Source organism: Oryza brachyantha, chromosome 9 (genome assembly GCF_000231095.2).
Source record: "Oryza brachyantha chromosome 9, ObraRS2, whole genome shotgun sequence".
NCBI lineage: Eukaryota > Viridiplantae > Streptophyta > Magnoliopsida > Poales > Poaceae > Oryza > Oryza brachyantha.
Genome location: NC_023171.2, coordinates 14,788,607 through 14,806,564, shown reverse-complemented (window position 1 = coordinate 14,806,564; position 17,958 = coordinate 14,788,607). Strand labels below are relative to the sequence as shown.

General features: G+C 43.6%; 4 protein-coding genes across 7 annotated transcripts; 2 read left to right on the top strand and 2 right to left on the bottom strand.

Moving 5' to 3' along the window:
* Window positions 1-422: 422 nt before the first annotated feature.
* On the top strand, window positions 423-6,586 carry LOC102705189 (probable anion transporter 5, chloroplastic). Of its 4 annotated transcripts, XM_015841006.1 has the most exons (15): window positions 423-479; window positions 1,043-1,195; window positions 1,793-1,892; window positions 2,360-2,412; window positions 3,056-3,130; window positions 3,223-3,303; window positions 3,379-3,434; window positions 3,832-3,920; window positions 4,289-4,404; window positions 4,852-4,888; window positions 5,043-5,138; window positions 5,388-5,529; window positions 5,608-5,660; window positions 5,858-5,944; window positions 6,036-6,586. In XM_015841006.1, the coding sequence occupies exons 2-15, from the start codon at window positions 1,077-1,079 to the stop codon at window positions 6,150-6,152; spliced, it is 1,221 nt and encodes a 406-aa protein (XP_015696492.1). In that variant the 5' UTR covers window positions 423-479; window positions 1,043-1,076; the 3' UTR covers window positions 6,153-6,586. The 4 variants fall into 4 exon arrangements, with proteins under 4 accessions (XP_015696492.1, XP_015696493.1, XP_015696494.1 ...); XM_015841007.1 differs by lacking the exon at window positions 423-479 and having other exon boundaries at window positions 1,089-1,206; XM_015841008.1 differs by lacking the exon at window positions 423-479 and having other exon boundaries at window positions 1,108-1,195; window positions 2,364-2,412.
* Window positions 6,587-7,171: 585 nt separating this feature from the next.
* On the bottom strand, window positions 7,172-9,464 carry LOC102721304 (prostatic spermine-binding protein-like). The gene is made up of 4 exons (XM_006660898.3): window positions 9,333-9,464; window positions 9,088-9,209; window positions 7,815-7,873; window positions 7,172-7,724 (listed from the first exon to the last, which is right to left on the bottom strand). Exons 2-4 carry the CDS (start codon window positions 9,205-9,207, stop codon window positions 7,400-7,402), a joined length of 504 nt encoding a protein of 167 aa, XP_006660961.3. The 5' UTR covers window positions 9,208-9,209; window positions 9,333-9,464; the 3' UTR covers window positions 7,172-7,399.
* A 1,139-nt stretch (window positions 9,465-10,603) lies between these two features.
* LOC102721017 (protein PHOX1) lies at window positions 10,604-14,284 on the bottom strand. Its single transcript, XM_015841332.2, has 3 exons — window positions 12,186-14,284; window positions 11,699-11,917; window positions 10,604-11,177 (listed from the first exon to the last, which is right to left on the bottom strand). The coding sequence occupies exons 1-2, from the start codon at window positions 14,092-14,094 to the stop codon at window positions 11,769-11,771; spliced, it is 2,058 nt and encodes a 685-aa protein (XP_015696818.1). The 5' UTR covers window positions 14,095-14,284; the 3' UTR covers window positions 10,604-11,177; window positions 11,699-11,768.
* A 1,910-nt stretch (window positions 14,285-16,194) lies between these two features.
* On the top strand, window positions 16,195-17,451 carry LOC102704915 (aspartic proteinase nepenthesin-1-like). The gene has a single exon (XM_006661462.2). It carries the CDS (start codon window positions 16,195-16,197, stop codon window positions 17,449-17,451), a length of 1,257 nt encoding a protein of 418 aa, XP_006661525.2.
* Window positions 17,452-17,958: the final 507 nt, after the last annotated feature.

Sequence of the window (17,958 nt, the reverse complement as noted above, 5' to 3'; positions counted from 1 at the left end):
TCGACTACCTTGCTCTCTCTCTCTCTCTAGCCGAGCAGTGCGTGCGAGCGGCCATGGCGGCGTCCGCGCTGCAGGCCGAGCGCCGCTGCTTCCTCCTCGTCGGGGCGGGCGAGGGCGGCCCCCGGCGGCACCGCCTCCTCCGCATGCCCCCGCCGCTGCACGCGCCGCCTCTGCTCCTTCTCCCGCACCGGCGACGACGCCGATTGCCCCCGGCCGTCAGGGCATCTCCCGGCGACGGCGGGGGAGGCGGAGGCGGTGGTGGTGGTGGTGGTGGTCTCGCGGGCGCCGTGGAGAAGCGTCCGGTTATGGGGGCGCTGGGGGAGGAGGAGGACAAGGGAGCGAAGGTGGTGGACGGGGAGGGCGAAGTGGTGGCGGCGGTGGAGTTGGAAATGAAGTGGCCGCCGTGGGAGGGACTGGCGGAGCGGTACAAGCTCATCAGCGCCACCTCGCTCGCGTTCGTCATCTGCAACATGGACAAGGTGCGTGTAGCTGTACTTCCCCCCACCTTGTTTGTGCTGAGTTTTCCGAAGAGCGATCTGCTCGCACTGTAACAGCTATTACCACTCAGAAGTTTATCATCAGAATGTTAAATGTGCTTAGAGCATGCGTACACTTAGAAATTTCGTTCTGTTGGTTATCCATTGCCATATACGATCAGAGAACTTAGTATTGGAAACCTCAGCAGAAAACCACTGCCCTGTACATACCCTCCTTTCTCTTAATGAAAATTTGGCCGGCCCAGTTGGACCGGCCCGACAAAAAGCAGAAAACCACTGAGAAAAATAGTCTTGCTACATGCTTAGTGATGATTGATAGTTGTTGTATTAAACATGTCAATACATTTGGTAAGATTCATTCCGACATTCGTTTGTATTACTAGACCATCATCATTTTCGTACTCTTGCTGGAAGGGATAATCACGCGATATCTTCAAGTTGTTAATTGATCTTGGTATACACAATACACTTCACTTCTGCAGTAGCTCATTTGGTCAATTCATATGTCTTTCCTTAGGAATCTATGCTAATCGGAAGTACTCCAGTTTTCAGGTTAACTTGAGTGTTGCGATTATACCTATGTCACACAAGTATGGTTGGAATTCATCGACTGCCGGATTAGTTCAATCGTCATTCTTTTGGGGTTATGCTCTGAGTCAACTGCCAGGTGGATGGCTGGCAAAATTGTTTGGTGGAAGGTTTGTTTGCGGTAACAAAAACCTCTTGTATATAGATAAATACAAAAGTTATCTATGATTCTGCATCTGCATGGTTGTTTTAAATGTTAATATCTTATAGCAACAATATTTTGGCTGGGGGGGGGGGGGGGGGGGTAAGCATGTTACTAATAGTAAATTCAAGTGATGATGATGGCTATTTCTTTCCCCATTTGCTTGGGATTTCTAACGAAAATTTTTGTATCTTCATGGGAAAAATGGGTCCATTAAGTTTAGGAGGTAGGAAAATTGCAAAATAGCACTTTTAGGATGATACATATATTTATTTAGTTTACCCTTTTCCTGATTGAAAATGGTTTATGTTGATTAGAATTCATAGTAAATTCTTGTTTAGAATGATTTAATGGCAGCAATGATCAATTCAAATAGACTAGAAGAACCATATAGCAATTTTTAAGCTTTAGGGCAATGATTCAGCCACTCTTGCATAGCTTAGAGGCATTTGCTATAATTTTACCTTACATTTTTTCTCATTGTCTTATTTCACTCCAAAGATGTTTAGTGCACATCTATCTGTTGTCTTCCTGTAATAACCTTTTATCTCATCTGCCACTGTAGGAGAGTGCTTGAGGTCGGAGTTGTGGTATGGTCTTTGGCAACTGCCATTATTCCTGCTGTAGCAGGGTTTATGCCAGGGCTTGTGTTGTCAAGGATTCTGGTATACCTCTACTATTAACTAGTCTCTCTATCCTAGAATTTGTTGATCTGAAAGGCTGTTATACGTTATTCTGTACTTTTGATGCTCTACCTTTTTGTAGCATGTTTCACATGGTAGTTCATGTCTGTCTTAAGAAAACACAGGCAAGATATGTGGGCTGTTAATTTGAGAAGCCACTCATCATGCAGCTAGGAGAAAATGGGTTTTCTATGGGAAAAAAACATTTCATTAACATGCAGATGATTATATTGTTAGACCATGCAAATTTTGAGGTGCCAAATTTTTGATGAACCAGAATAATGGATGTAAAAAATTAAACCTGGTGCAAAGCAAATTAAAATAAAATGCCTCGTGCAGTATCACAATATAGATGAGAATTACTTTTTTTTTTGCCACGTCTTCAGTTCAGTACCATGGAGTGTTTCTGTCCCGTAAATGAAAAATACAGCTTTCTTTGTGTTTGCTAGGTAGGTATTGGAGAAGGTGTATCGCCATCAGCTGCTACAGATTTGATTGCAAGGCAAGCCTGAGTTAACATTTTTCCTTATAAACATTCTTACCATTTTCATTTTCTTAATGCTAGTTTGCTAATCATCTAATCATCTGGATTTATTATATTTTTAGTAGAGTTCCCCAAGTTTTTTATATGAAGGTAAATTGTGGTTGTAGAATCTGATGTAACCAACTAACGTGTCTGCATTTTGTCATGACTGTTTTGAACTTTTAGCTGTTCAGATGAATTCTTTTGTAGCTAACTGCAGAATAGCAAGTGGCAGCTACATTCTTATTTGACTTTTTCCTGTTAAATGATACACAAAAGATTTAATCAATCTTCTTAGTTATTATGTACTTTTCACAGCGACCCATACATACATTTCACAATAGCAATTCAGTTGTCATTTTGGCATTGAATTTTTATATTTTAGATTTTTATTAAGAAACTTTATATTACTCGTATGCATGACAGGAATCCCTTAGAAATTTGTCTCTTCTTCCTGATGAGATGTTAACTATATTAAACATAATCTGACGAGTACAATTTTCTTTGATCCTTAACTGAAAAATAAAATTAGAATAATGACATTAAACTTCATTAGTATGGACTTGTGGATCCAAGTGGACTATTGTTTCATAACTTTTTACTGTTATGGTTGCCCATACAGGTCCATTCCTGTTCGAGAACGATCAAGAGCAGTTGCTGTTGTTTTTGGAGGTTTGAGCTTTGGAAGTGTCTTAGGGTATGTTTTTTCTGGTATTTTGTGGTACATATGCACGTTTGTTCACAATCCTGCCAGATAGTTAATTCCTAGTACATTGTTTGGCATTACAGACTTCTGTTCGCCCCTCCCATTATTCAGAACCTTGGCTGGGAATCTGTCTTTTACATATTTGGTCTTCTTGGAATTATTTGGTAAGGAAACATCTATAATAAGAAGGTGACATATTATTTATTCTGTTTAACTTTCTTTTTCATTTTTCTTCACAGGTGTCTAGGGTTTCAATCTCTTAAAGAACAGTTAAGTGGCAGTGAAGACATATTGAGTAAGTCCAATGTATCTTTCCGATTCTTGATAACCATGGTAGAAACCTTACTTTGCAAATCACATTGGTATTACTTCAACTGATATCTTATCATGTAAATCATTTATTTTTCAGAAAATAAATTTAATAATATCATGCAGGTTTAGTTGAAGAAATCATGCTGTAGCCTTATGACATGCATATCATATTCTCATACTTTTGTTCTTTCATGTAGACATATCAGTACATCATATATCTGGTGCAAATCATTCTTTCCATCAATTATGCAAACCATCAATATACTATGTATATAGTAGTATTTGAGTATAATTGTATCTATTGATTAAAAATATTTGCAAGCTGCCTTAGAAAAGTTACCACAAATTGATACATGAGAGAATTTTCTTATACTAAGCAGATTTGGGGCAAAGTCCTGCTGGATCAAGTGACCTCATCTCATCAAAATCATCAGAGTCATCATCGGAAGAGCTGATAAATTCAGTAAAGGTTCTTTTTTTCACCTGTTGAAATAGTTCTGTACTTCTGTCACAATCTCTGTTATAACCTAGAAGTATAGTGAGGGATTTAGTTACAAGAATATTCTCAAGTTGGGTCATTTATGAAGTCGAAAACTCAAAATCATGGCACGGGGGTCCAGAACTAATGTGATATGATTTATTGTTCATAAAATATACCAAACAGAAAAGTACTAGATCAAATGGGTAGAGAAATTATTCACCTCACCAGTTGCAGATGTTATCATTCCCACATAAACAAATGTGATTTGCAACATGACCAGGAAAATTAGTACTAATGCATTATTGTCATTATACAAATTACTATGGTACTAATATTGCAACTTTCTTTTTCTTTAGGATGTTCCTTGGAGAGAATTCTTCAAAAGCAAGGCAGTATGGGCAATGATATATGCTCACTTTTGTGGAAGCTGGGGGCACTATACTTGCTTGTCTTGGCTACCAACATTCTTTAGGTTTGGTCTTTGATGTTTTACATAAATCTTGTTATTTTGTTTCTTATTAATTTTTGGCTCAGTGTTAGATTGATTGTCACTAATTTGTTTGTATGATTAGTTCATAGTTTAACAGTTATCAACCATATTTTATCTTTTATTTCAATCAGTTTGTTAAATCCCCAGTTTGGGGTTCAGTTTTGTGAGAATGAGTGGACTTCAAAGATGGATCCAAACAAAGAATGGATAGTTTAGATCTTTGTGTAGTTCCTCATCATCAGTCAAGTTTGTTGTGTATGTCAATCTATGCTTTACTTTTCCTTAAAAAAAAAAAATCTATGCTTTAGGAGGCTAGACAAATGTTGGGAAGAATCTGGTTAATTTCTATTTGTAAAGTACAATATTTCAAATGTTTAAGGCAATGTTTATTTTGTTCTTGCAATTCATTGCTGTCCAAATGATATGCAGTGAGGAGCTGGACCTGAATTTGACTGAAGCAGCATGGGTATGTACATTCTTTCTTAAAACTGCTGTAGTGACATTCTTCTATTTGGAGCTTCATATCCCTCCTCACTAGGGAAAATCTGTTTGCCCTTATTACTGCATTACTGTAGTTTCATAGTCATGTGGAGCTTATGTGTTTTACATATTTTCTGTAGGTGTCAGTCCTTCCTCCTCTGGGCTCAATGATCATTACATCTATTGCAGCAACTTTCGCAGACAACTTGATATCAAATGGAGTAGACACTACAAAGGTCAAGCCTTTACTTTCTTAATTTATCCTGAAGACAAAACCTTCCTTTGATTTTTATTTTATTTTTATCACTTTAGGAAGTGGTTGGTTAAAGTTGCCCCTTCCAGTTCCATACTCCCAATTGTCAGGAGTGCCTCTGTTATATTTTCTGTATACTGACAGGATGTTCAATTTTCCTGTCGAAAACTATAAAGCTATCTATTGCAGGAAAGTTAAAAGATCTACTATATCTGTTAAAATTCTTCTATAGGTACGGAAGATATGTCAAACAATTGCATTTCTGTCGCCTGCAACTTTCATGATGCTTTCCTCTGTGGATCTTGGACTGCCACCCTGGGAGATCGTTCTTTTTCTTACAAGTGGTCTGGCACTTTCCAGCTTCGCATTGTCAGGTAATGTTATTAAGCTTCCCATGAACTTCCATTTCTGTGTTTGCAAAATCGAAAGCTAAATATTCACTTGATAAACAGGTCTTTATTGCACCCATCAAGATATCTCTCGTGAATATGCAAGCATTCTCCTGGTAAGGCAGCTTCAATCTATCCTCTCGATTTTTCCTCATTTGTATTCTCAAAAAGGAGTTGAAAAATAGGAGCTTTCCTTAACAGAGTGCTTAAAGTTTGACAAATCCATCTTTTCCTTTTATTTGCACTGGATATATGCTTCAACTCTGTAATATGTCTCTCAGATGGCTGCTCTGACTTGTTGCCTGTGTTTCAGGGCATCACAAACACTGTAGGCGCTGTACCTGGAATTGTTGGTGTTGCACTGACAGGCTATCTTCTTGACACAACTCATTCTTGGAGCGTATGTCGATCATCACAATTTAATTCATCTTCATAATATATAGCTCTATTATGAACTGTTCTAATTTACCATAGTTCTCTCTTATGTGCAGATATCACTTTTCGCACCTTCAATCATTTTTTACCTGACAGGGACTATTGTCTGGCTAGCATTTGCCAGCAGTGAGCCTCAGGAGTTTTCCAGTTCCAAGTCAGAATCGGAGTCGTGAGTCATGGCTTGGAGGGTACATTGTCTGTACAATTCCAGAGGGTATCAGTTTCGTCAGCTCTACTTCGCCCGGCAAACTGGATATTTTGACGTCAGATAGGAGAATACAGCTCATATAGGGGAAAAAAATGTGTAAATGCATATTGGCATTTTTTTTGGCCAATTGTAGTATAGGCTTTTTTTGGCAATTCCGTTGCACGTTCTGACACAATTTTGTAACGGTAGAGGTGTATCGCAGTTGGTCTGCAGCAGTAATATCCCAGACAACTGTAGAAAATGTAAATTTATAGAATCACATCTTTGGGTATTAGAAAGTAATTTGTAGAATCATAGGACATCTTTGGTTATTAGAAAGTGCGAAACATCAATGGAATTCATTAAACTTACATGACGTGCTTTTACCAGCTCAATAATGGATAAAGACATAAAGGTACTGGGAACAATCTAAACTCACTCTAATGCCCTTTTGATAGCTCTGCAAAATGTCTGCCAGATGCCAAGTTGAAGTCCCTTTCTTTTGGCCACCAATGGGCAATGGCACAAAACCAAAAAAAACCATAAATAATTGTGGAGGCTTAGAGCAGGTACAATAGCAGCAGGCTATAAACCAACTATAAGCATATTTTAAAGAGATAAGAAGAGAGGGAGACTATTAATTTGTAGCCAGCTATACACAGACTTCAAAACAAATATATGTATGAAATATGAGAACATGTATGATGTTTTGTAGATAACTATTATATAAATTAGTTATTAAATTAACTATAGATAAATTGGAGCTAGCTGGCTATACTATTAAACTTGCTCGCTGGCTATTAGATTAATTGTATGTGTATGAAATGTAAGACCATGTATAATGTTTTATAGATAACTATTATATGAGTTGGTTATTAAATTAACTATAGATAAATTGGAGCTAGCTGGCTATACTATTAAAGAACTTGCTCTAACGATCACCATGGCAATGCACATAAGTGACACGGTTGGAGGAAAGTAACAAGAATCAGAGTTGAATGCATGATGATAGAATCACATCTCCAGTAACACACCGCAACATTTTACGACTACATGCACAAAGGCAAAACACAAGAGAACAGATTAACATCAGATGTCAATGTTTTCCTACTCCTATTGAGAGACCCAAACAACCCAAACCACAAGCTACAAAGGTCCCAAACCTGTTCATCATCTAAACAACACAACAGACTGAAATAAGTTGAGGACAGATGCAGGATGGAGGAGGCTAGCTCATTTCTTCTTCTTGGAAGGAGGCTGGTCCTCGTCATCATCATCGTCATCGTCTTCATCGTCCTCATCATCATCATCGTCACCATCTTCATCACCACCGTCGTCGTCATCTTCATCTTCATCATCGCTCCCTCCATCACCATTTGCCTCAGGGTCATCATCCTCATCTTCTTCATCCTCACCCCCTTCTTCCCCAGAGAAGTCCTCCTCAGCATCATCATCGTCACCACCTTCATCATCATCATCTTCGTCTTCATCATCGTCGTCATCGTCTGACCCATCCTTGTTCTCAGGGGTAGTTTCGGATTTGATTCTGCCAAGTAGCCTTCAAGGGCAAGGGCAAACTAATCAGCAACAAAGAACATCTTATTACATGGAAGACTTTACATAGTAAGACAAGGAACAAGGAATTTACTTGTAGATCGATTGTTGGTCCTCATTAAATATATCTGCACCATCACTCACAGCTTTCATCTAATAAAGATAACCGTTACATCAGCAAATGGCCAAAAGAAAGATGATAATAGTACAATAAATATTACATTGTCACATTCAATCATGTATAACATTGTAATGATCTCAGGCAACACGACAAGGTATTATCCAGTAACATGTTATCCAGCAGCAACACGACAAGATATCATCCAACGGTCTATGTGAGCATATAGCACAATTAGTCCAAAAGCTAAATTATAGAAGCTTTCACTAAGCCGTACTTTAATGTAATAGCATAGACTTTCCACAGGTAAGACAATTGTAGCAGGGAAATTTCATAATAAAGCTAGGTTAAAAGCAATTTGTATTTCAAAGAGATGCAATTTTTTCACAATCTGCATCTTACCTATTTGCCAATATCTGCCAAATCAATCTCTAACATCAAAACATATAAATACTTTAGGACAAACATCATATACTGACGTGATTTTTGGAAACGCAAAAATGATTTTTGGAAACGCAAAAATAATATCTGTTCAGTCACCTGCCTCCAGTGACACCCTTCAGTCACCCACCTCTAGTAGAATATAGAGCCTAACCAGCAAAACATATGGTAACATGAAGGGCAATTGTCCCCCGCATACCTTCTAGCATCCCTCTTTATAGAATTCCCGTCTATCACAGAATGATTGCTGATCTAGAAAGCATGCCAGCTAAACATCAGTTCAGAAGAAATCTGTACCTGGTGTCCCTACTGCTAACTTAGTAATTACAAATATTACAAATTGCTGCCCACAATGCGTGGCGAATGCTCAGGCAGTCAGGCATCCAGCTGCTCTAGTTTTTGGTTTCTCATGGTATAACATCACTAGCAAGCCTGGCTCCCAATGCAGTACCCCTGCGCCCCTGTGTTTGTACCTCAACGAGAAGTTTGTAAGTTATACTACACAGATCTGCTACTTAGATCTAGTGCGGATAGGCTAACCAAGAGCAACAAAATTACCCGCTCAACAGTCCAAAAATTCTGCAGAGAGAGCATGGATATGTAATCCCCAGATCTGCAGACTAAATTACTTAAAATTTCAAGTCAAACCCTTGACGAACACATCATACAGCACGGCTTACGAATAATTAGCGCCACTAGCAACAAAATCGCAGGCAATAAGCATAGCTACACAATCCATTCCGGTAATCATACGACAAGAGCAACACGAAACAAAGCTGACGAGGAAAACATATACTGAAACACTCACCGCGAGCGCGAGCACAGCCAGAAATCTTTCCGCCGCGGCGGCTGCGGCCGCGACGGCCATAAAGGCCACCGCCGACGCCCCCGCAACCCTCTCGGCTCCACGCGCCGCCGCCGCTGCCATCTCTGCGACAAAATTTTCAAAAAAAGAAAATAAATAAATAAACATGTAAAACCCCCCAAACTTTCCGCGAACAAACGAGGGATCCAGAGTCGCAACCCGCCAAATCTGAGCTCGGGAAACCCTACCTCAGGACCGTGCGCGAGGAGTGGATGGAGGTGCGTGCGCTCGCGTCGTCGCGGTGGCCTCTCTCTCTCTTCACGCGGAAGCTTTAATAGAGAGAGAGAGAGAGGGTTAGGGTTTTGGGGCTCGGGTTGGGTGGCGCGGGGGAGGGAGGGAGGAGGTGGGGCGCTCGTGTGCTAGGGTTTTGCGTCGCGCGTGAGCGTGAGGCTGACATGCGGGGCCCACACCGACGGCCCCTCTCTCCCCTCATTTCCTCCAATGGTGGAGGACGATTCGAAAAACTACGCGTGAGTCTCGTGATTCGTGCAGGGATAAGAGGTGTCAAGTGGGTGCGATCCACGATTTTTTTTTCTTGATTTTCTTTCTTTATGCTCGACTGCCTCTCAACTATACCTATAATTTCTCTTAAGAAAAATATTTAAGATCATTCATACTCTCTCAATCTCATAACGTAAGACATATCTATTTTTTCTTTATTCTATCGTATAAGACGTGCATACATGTATATTTTTCATCATTAAAACATCCCACCATACTATATGCATCTAGATCATCTAAACGAGGAGATATTTTTAATTTTTTCTTGATCTTTATATTAGCATATTATGTGATATAGGGTGGATCGAAATACATCGACTACAACTTAATTTCTTGATGCCTCTCACACCTATAATAAAAACCAATAAATTAAGATAGGTAACTTTATTTCTTGATGGATGTTCATCATTTTCATGATGTTATCAATGGAATGCGAATGTGTTGTAACAGAAACTACATTCATCTCGTCTTCTTCAGTTCAGAGAACTCTGAACTTAGGTAAAACAACCAATGGCATAATGGTCTGGTCATTCAGCAAATATATACTACTCCAAATGCTCAGAGCTGCGAGCAAGGAGTAACATGCCCATTCTGACATATTGTACCTCCAAAATAATGATGAAAGAGCAATCATGGTGTAATTGGCTCACTTACCAGCAGCTACAGAAGAATAAATCTTTTGCAGGACAGCGTTTTAATCTCTTGAATACTTCGTACCTCCGATCTGCTTTCATGATAAATTGATATTCCAAGTTTTAATCTGTTGAATACCTCCGATCTGATTTCATGAATTATTCATATTTCAAAATACTGCATACAAAATTTGTCTGAAGCAAAAGGATTCAAGTTGAAGAAAATTACAAAAAGGAGAAGCAAGTTAAAAAAAAATGAATTTTCTTAACCATCCTCATAGCCTTTCTATGCTTCTAATCAAACTTGAAATTGGACTCCAAGTATGACTTAGTAAAATGTGCCTATTTCGAATCCAAAATCATTTTCGTCTACTTCCTTCCGCGCGCAATACTTATACAACCTTCCGCGCGCAATACTTATACAACCGCTCTCGGACCCCACAAACAAAATATGCATATCATGTTCTGAAATAAGGATATCTCCAGAATCATTCATCTGAATGAGATGAGTTTTTTGGGACCTTTTCTTTCTTTCTTTCTTGTTGTCAATAACAATAAATGTAATCGTATTACAAGCCTAATTTGAGTTTGCAAAACAGGCATGTATACAAAATACCCACAAAACAAAAGGAGAATGCCACCAATACACCCTCCAGCAGTGGATTACCAGACCACAGACACATGCGGCCATAATCCAATAAGAAAGCACAGTTTCCTGTGCATGACAAAGTAGACAGAAGAGAAAACAAGAACTAAGGTATGCAGATTGCAAAGGTGCTCCAGCCCTGTGCAAAGAATAGGTTTCTATGAAAAGCTTCACAACCGAGAAGCAAGACTCTTCGATGTATAAAAAAATGCAGCACAAGAAATCCATATACTGTATCCAGTGCAGAACTTGACCTGCAGAGAGAAATCATAAGCCCAATTCAGTATCACAAGTGTGAAAATGAAGAGTTTTTACGGAATAATATGATATACTAACTGGATCGAAAGATTAGTTACAAAGATTTGACTAAGATGAATGAACAAACAGTTACTCACAAATATTGAAATGTTAATACCATGATTGATGGGAAAATACAAATTATGAAGTAATTACAGAAGATCCTGAACAGAAATTCATCTAACAAGAGTTTAGGGGACATGCTCCAGGAACTGCATCTATGCCTGAACTTCATAAAACAAAAACCTCGGGAGACAGCTGGATTTCTCAATACAAAATGGCTCCTAAACACCACGATTGATGTTTCTTAACTTCGAATTAAGGCACATCAATGGCTCACAAAATCAAATGTGTTAAGCTAATTGTATTTCCAAATATTTGGCAATGGTAAAAGGCCAAAAATGAAGGTTAAGAAAACAGAAGATCACGCACAAACAAAGGTATTGTGTGCAAAGAGAAATAGTATAACTGTTCTCACCTAAAAGAGAAAACTGGTGCTGGTAACAATGCCCCGACATTAAATAAGTGTTGGAGCAACTTGATGTATACTATATATGCTCCAGTGCAGTATGCAATTGTGGAACTCTCCGCCTAAACAATGGCTCAAGGCGGAAGGATGGGACACCACGCAGCCACCGCTTAACGTCATACATTTCATTCCAGGCTTGCACAATTTCATCGATCTTGAAACCCAAACCTAAGCCGCAAAGAAACCATCTCAAAAACAGGTGTTGTATGCTTTTCAGCAATGATTGATACTATATATGTTTCAAACATAAGAACGGAAGAAAAATATTCTTGATGATACATAAGGTATATAAGAAATTTGCGATGTATTCTTCCTCAATACTAAAGACAACAAGCTTGCTATAACTATCCTATTCTTGTATTTCCAGCAAAATCAACATTATACATACTATCTTCAGGAGAAGATGATGAAATATAGTAGGTTAAAACTGACTTACCATCTTGGGCAGTTTCATTGGCACAATGGTTTTTAACCAACACAGCGATGTCCGTAGCTGAAGCTCCTCCAAGTTTAAACTTTTCAATAGCTGCCATCAGGCAATCCTCCCACATTGGAAGGCCTAATTTAAACTCCACAACCGAACGTTCATAAAGTAGCATGCCCCATAAAATGTTTATCTGAGACCGCATATTAGAAGCTTGTTCAGCTGCGTCATCGGTGGATACATCTTTTATATATTCATCCAAGCCCATCTTCTCTAGCACGGCATTCTCCTGGCTAGGTTTTGACCGATTCTTCAGGCGTTGTTCTTCCATTTCCTCCCACATCTCTGTACCCCTCTCCATGTTATCCTCAGCTTTATTGAAGAGTTCCAGGACTTCAGATGAGGGCCATGTGTCCAGATCTGCATTACTACCAATTGCATAATACCAAGACAGTTTTGCTTGCTCAAATTGTTGATGTGCAAGTGCAAGAAAACCTTCAAAAAAGTTTGGCTTTGCCTTCACGGCTTCTTCATATTTCTTCCCAGCCTTGTTGTACTCTTCCTTTGCCCATTCATATGCTTCCTTCACTTGTTCAAGTACCAATTCCTGTGAAGAGTCTCCTGGCAGTAACAACCTCTTCCTGGCTCGAGACATATGAACATTACCCCAATGGAAAAATGCGAGTGCAGCCATCTCCTGGAAGTTGCTTTCAGCCAGTTGAAACACCTCCTGGGCTTCCTCAGTAGTAATTGTGTCCTCGATAGCCTCAGTGTACAGCTTCATGCTGACCTCGTGGAGGTCCAAATATTCATCAGAGCTGACCCCGACATGGTTCTTGAAAAGCCGAGCAAACTGCACAATCCAATCGTCAATGCAGGTCACCGTGCTCCTATCCTCATCCTGCCTATTGCTTCTGGTGCTTCCATTGTCCGAATTCACATTTCTCTCCAATGGCCCGCTGTTGGAGTCATCAAGGTAAGGTTCATGCTCTGGGTTGGCCTCGGTGACATATAGCCTAAGCGAGCTCCCTGGCTCGGCCAAATCCTCGGCCCATTTGAGCTCATCCTGGTTGGTGATTGTCACCAGGTCGCCCTCTTTGTCCTTGTACTTGACAAGAACAGCCTTGAGCCCAGGAAATTTGCTCCGGACAGCCTCGCGAAGCTGTGCCATGCTGCAGCTCGCCGGCACCTGCGCCCACCTGATGTCCTCACCGAACACAAGCTTCACCTGCCTCGGTGGCTCCTCCACCTCCTTGACAGGCTCCACTGCCTTCGCCTCCTCCTCTTCTTCCACAGCCGCTGCCGCGGCCTTGGCAGATGCCTTCCGCCCCTTCTTCTTGCGCGGCTTCTGCTTCGGCGCGGCGGCGACCACCTCCTCCGGCGTGGGCATGACCTCCTTGTCACCCAGCACAATCCCCTTCTCGTCCATGGCCTTCTTGACCCGGTCAGCCACGTCGAGCGCGGTGAGGTTGTTGGGCTCGACGGCGAGCACCTTGGCGACGTCGCGGTAGGCGAGGTCGAGCCGGCCGAGCGCCTCGAAGCAGCGCGCCCGCTTGAGCAGCGCCTTGCTGTACCTGGGCGAGGCGTCGAGGGCGAGGTTGCACTCGTTGATGGCGCGGTAGTGGTCGGGGGGGCTCATCTGCATGTAGCAGGCGGCGAGGTTGCTGTGGAGGTAGGCGACGTCGGGGTGCGGCCGGGGGAGCAGCTTGATGGCCTTCTCGTAGTTGAGCAGCGCGCGCTCGTACTCCCTCCGCTGGAACAGCTTGTTCCCTTCCTCCTTGAGCTCCTGCGCCATGTCCGTGAAGATGGTCTCGTCGCCGTCGAGCACCTTGGAGCTGGACCGCTCCATCGTCGGCTTGCCGCCGCCATGGTCGCCGGACTTCCCGCCGCCGCTCTTCTTCTTCAGCGACGGCTTGCCCATCTCAAATCACAAATCTCCAGAAACCCACAAATACCTCCTTTTTCTCCCTCCACCCCCTTCAAAATCCCGCCGCCGCCGCCTCGAATTCTCAGGAAATTCGGTGGAAACAAGGCGGAATCGGGTCAAAATCCCACCTTTCCGGGGAGAAATTCTTCGAAAACGAAGCCGCAGCGGCTATGCTCAAACCCCCCCCCCCCCCCCAGAAGAGAGGACGGAAGAGGAGCAGAAGGTAGGCAGCCAGCCAAGGCCAAGAGGAGGTCAAAGCGAAGGGTGGGAAGGGGACAGGAGGGCAAACTGGTGGTCGGAACAGGTGGAATCTCTCGGTGGACGGACGCAGCAGGGAAGCGTGGAACCAAATAAACGAACAAACCCGCAAGCCAAGCCAAAACCAAACCCAACGAAATCAACCGCGAGCAGCAGCGCAGGAACCCAGCAAAGAATTCCAAGCAAAGCCGAGACGAGACGCGACGCGAGCCAAGCTTGCAAGAAAAGGAGCGGAAGGGAAAGGAAAGCAGCGGAGGCGGAGACGGAGAGGACGACGCTGCGGTGGGGAATCACTTTGGAGATCGCTGATGCGTGCGTGCGTTTGCGTTTGGTCTGCGTGAAGGAATGACTCCGGGTATACGGGGTCGGGTCGGCGAGAGGAGGCGCCGCCACCCGCCAGCCAGCCAGGCGAGCCGATGCGCTGGAGTGACGCGGCGGTGGGTGGCGCCGATTATGACCTGCCCAAAACTGGTCTTCCCGCGTACTAATGACCTGGTAAGTAAAACCGCACTGCTAATACTACTTTCCTTCTTCATTAGTCTAGGGTTTGATCGCGCGTGTTCGTTGCGCTGACCGCTCTGACCAGGGGAGACCACTCCGAAGGCCCACCAGTCATGATGGGCCGTGCTAGATGAGGCCTGCGTATCAGCAGGCCGACTAATGGGCTTTCACTGGCCCACCACACCATCGATCCATGTGCAGACGGACGTTGTTTCCTTTGCTGATAACCTGTGCCAGTAGATTGCTCTGACTTGTGTTGTGTAAAGTGTTTTGCGATGGGAACTTTTTTTTTTAACCCGGCCAGCAGAATAAAACCGAAAGAGAACGTAAGTTATTTGCAATTACGTAACTGCATCCCTTCTTCTCGAGGTAACAGGCAGCAGTAAGTTTCGATTCCAACACTCACCGTTGGTTTTACCAATAACCAAGGTGCCACGCGTATGCTTTAACTAGCCAGTGCAGCTACTGCATCCAAATCAACAAATGCAACGTGATGTTGACATTGAGACCGAGTGCTCCTGTGATTGATTATTCGTTGTTAGTCGCAGGTTGTTACCCTCTCTCTGTTTCCTGTCGTAGACATCTGGTTAATGTCTATAATTATCTATTAATCAATACACATTTGTTTTAAGTATATGTCAAGAATTATTAGCGACCGTATGAATCTGAGGAAGACACTAGTACACTTTAATCACTTTGGTGTAGTTTAGTTCTAAAAAATATTATGTCAAATATTTAGACATCTAAATATAACATTAAACATAGATAAAAAACTAATTATACGGTTAGAGGAAAATTATGAGACGAATCTTTTGAGCTTAATTAGTACATAATTAGCCACAAGTGATACATTAACCCACGATGTGCTAATGATGGATTAATTAGACTCAAAAGATTCGTCTCGCAGTTTCCAGACGAGCTATGAAATTAGTTTTTTCGTGTCAAAAACTGCTTCCGAATTTCAGTCAAACATCCGACAACGCTCAAAAATTTTCTTTTTCACAAAGTAAACGCGCCCTATAGCAAGCAGAGAAGTTACGACGAACTTTGATGCCTGTCCTTATCTTTTTTTTTTGGCGTATTGCTTTGTGTATATTTTTTTAACCTTAGTCAGATTATGTAGTATCTGTTCGGGGCAGTTGGAACTAGGAACAGGGTAGTGTGTGCAGGCGATATCTGTTCATGCGTTGTTGGTTCCTATAAATACCAGCAATCTTTGCTCCGCACGAAGCAATCAATCAAGCATCCGATCGAGCTCGACCGATCGGACCATTGCCAAGTAATTGAGCAAATCTAAGTAGCCAAGGACAAGTTCCACGATCGAAAAGCGCGATGATGGCAGCTAATAATAAGTTGCCTCTCATTTTCGCCTTACTGTTCTCCGTTCCTCTCATCTCCTTTGCAGCTCGTGTGCCATCTCCAGTCGCCGGGAGAGGCGCCGGCCACTCATTAGATGATATTGGCAGGGGAATCTTCCATTGGATAAAAGAGAGAAGGAATCATTCGTACGAAGGTCAGTTCAACGGCGGCCACTGGGGCTACCTGTCGTCGTCGTCCGGCGGCGCCGCCGTGCAGGAGGACCATATAGCGCCTCATTTGCTACTGGGCATTGGCACGCCGGCGGTGAACATCACCCTCGTGTTCGACACCACCAGCGACCTCCTCTGGACGCAGTGCCACCCATGCCTCGACTGCGTCCCGCAGGCAGGCCACATCTACGACCCCAGCAAATCAAAAACCTTCGCAAACTTGACTAAACACTATAATTACAGCTACAGTGAAGAAGCTTTCACCTCAGGCTACCTCGCCACCGAGACGTTCGCCATGGGAGACGCTACCGTGCCGAACATCACCTTCGGCTGCGGCACGCGCAACCAGGGCTACTACGACAACGTGGCCGGCGTCGTCGGCCTCGGCCGCGGCGGCGCCGTGTCTCTCCTCAGCCAGCTTGGTTTCGACAGGTTCTCCTACTGCTTCTCGTCGAGCGATGCACCGGGCTCCAGCTACGTCTCCTTGGGCGGCTCCGGCGAGCTAGCCAACAACAACACCCTCGCCGCGTCCACTCCCATGGTTGCAGACCCCGTGCTGAAGTCCGGCTACTTCGTCAGGCTCGTCGGCGTGACGGTGGGCGCGACGCGGGTCGCCGCCGGCGGCGCAGCGGCGGGGGGCGGCCTCTCGCTCGTCATCGACAGCACGTCGCCCGCCACCGTCCTCGACGAGGCGACGTACGCGCAGGTGAGGCGGGAGCTGGTCGCCCAGCTCAAGCCGCTGAAGGAGGCCAACGCCAACGCCAACGCCTCCGCGAACGTCGGGCTGAACCTCTGCTTCCAGCTCGCGGCGGGTGGTGGCACGGCGCCGCCGACGCCGCCGCCGAACGTGACGCTGCACTTCGACGGCGGCGCCGACCTGGTTCTGCTCCCGGCGAACTACCTGGCGGAGGACTCGGCGAGCGGGCTGCTCTGCCTGACGATGATGGCGTGGAAGGGCGTCCCCGTGCTGGGCAGCTTGGCGCTGATGGACACGCATGTGCTCTATGACCTCGCCAAGAACGTCGTCTCGTTCCAGCCGCTCGACTGTGCAGCCAGAGGTTAACGACGATGTCCATCAGCGCCTCTAGGCGTCCAAATTCCATCCGTATCGCGCCAGTAATTTGTGTGAATTTTACTCAATTCGCTTCATGGTTTGTTTTTTTTTTTTTGAAGCACCATGGTTTGGTTAGATTTGTACGTTTTGATGTAATACGCAGCAACCCTGCATGCGTTTGTACATGTTTGGCCATCCGTTTGGCATGTTTTACTTTCAGTTTGAATGAACTCTTTTGCGTGGTTTTCGTATTTGACGAAAAGTCGGGTTGCTTAACTGACAAATTTGATACATCATTTTTGTTTCGATTCGATAGACTGTTTAACAAAGTGTTTAGGCCCAATTGGGCCATTATGGGCCTCCTAATGGACCGTAGTCCATAGGCCCAAACCGTTTAACGCACTGGCCCACTTGCAGGCGCACACTACAGTGCCCCGCTCCTTCGTGACGTGCTGCGACCAATCAGGGGATGCCAAGTCAGCAGGGCCACTCTCTCCGACATGTGGGCCCGATCCG

What these genes read in the sequence shown, in the direction of transcription:
- LOC102721017 (XM_015841332.2), bottom strand. Translation starts at nt 14,094, where the DNA reads ATGGGCAAGCCGTCGCTGAAGAAGAAGAGCGGCGGCGGGAAGTCCGGC. An exon ending in CAATGAAACTGCCCAAGATG is followed by an intron (nt 11,918 to 12,185) that starts GTAAGTCAGTTT and finishes TTTGCGGCTTAG; the next exon opens with GTTTGGGTTTCAAGATCGAT.
- LOC102704915 (XM_006661462.2), top strand. Translation starts at nt 16,195, where the DNA reads ATGGCAGCTAATAATAAGTTGCCTCTCATTTTCGCCTTACTGTTCTCC.
- LOC102721304 (XM_006660898.3), bottom strand. Translation starts at nt 9,207, where the DNA reads ATGGCAGCGGCGGCGGCGCGTGGAGCCGAGAGGGTTGCGGGGGCGTCG. An exon ending in TGGCTGTGCTCGCGCTCGCG is followed by an intron (nt 7,874 to 9,087) that starts GTGAGTGTTTCA and finishes TATCTTTATTAG; the next exon opens with ATGAAAGCTGTGAGTGATGG. An exon ending in GACCAACAATCGATCTACAA is followed by an intron (nt 7,725 to 7,814) that starts GTAAATTCCTTG and finishes TTGCCCTTGAAG; the next exon opens with GCTACTTGGCAGAATCAAAT.
- LOC102705189 (XM_015841006.1), top strand. Translation starts at nt 1,077, where the DNA reads ATGTCACACAAGTATGGTTGGAATTCATCGACTGCCGGATTAGTTCAA. An exon ending in AGCTGATAAATTCAGTAAAG is followed by an intron (nt 3,921 to 4,288) that starts GTTCTTTTTTTC and finishes CTTTTTCTTTAG; the next exon opens with GATGTTCCTTGGAGAGAATT. An exon ending in AATATGCAAGCATTCTCCTG is followed by an intron (nt 5,661 to 5,857) that starts GTAAGGCAGCTT and finishes CCTGTGTTTCAG; the next exon opens with GGCATCACAAACACTGTAGG.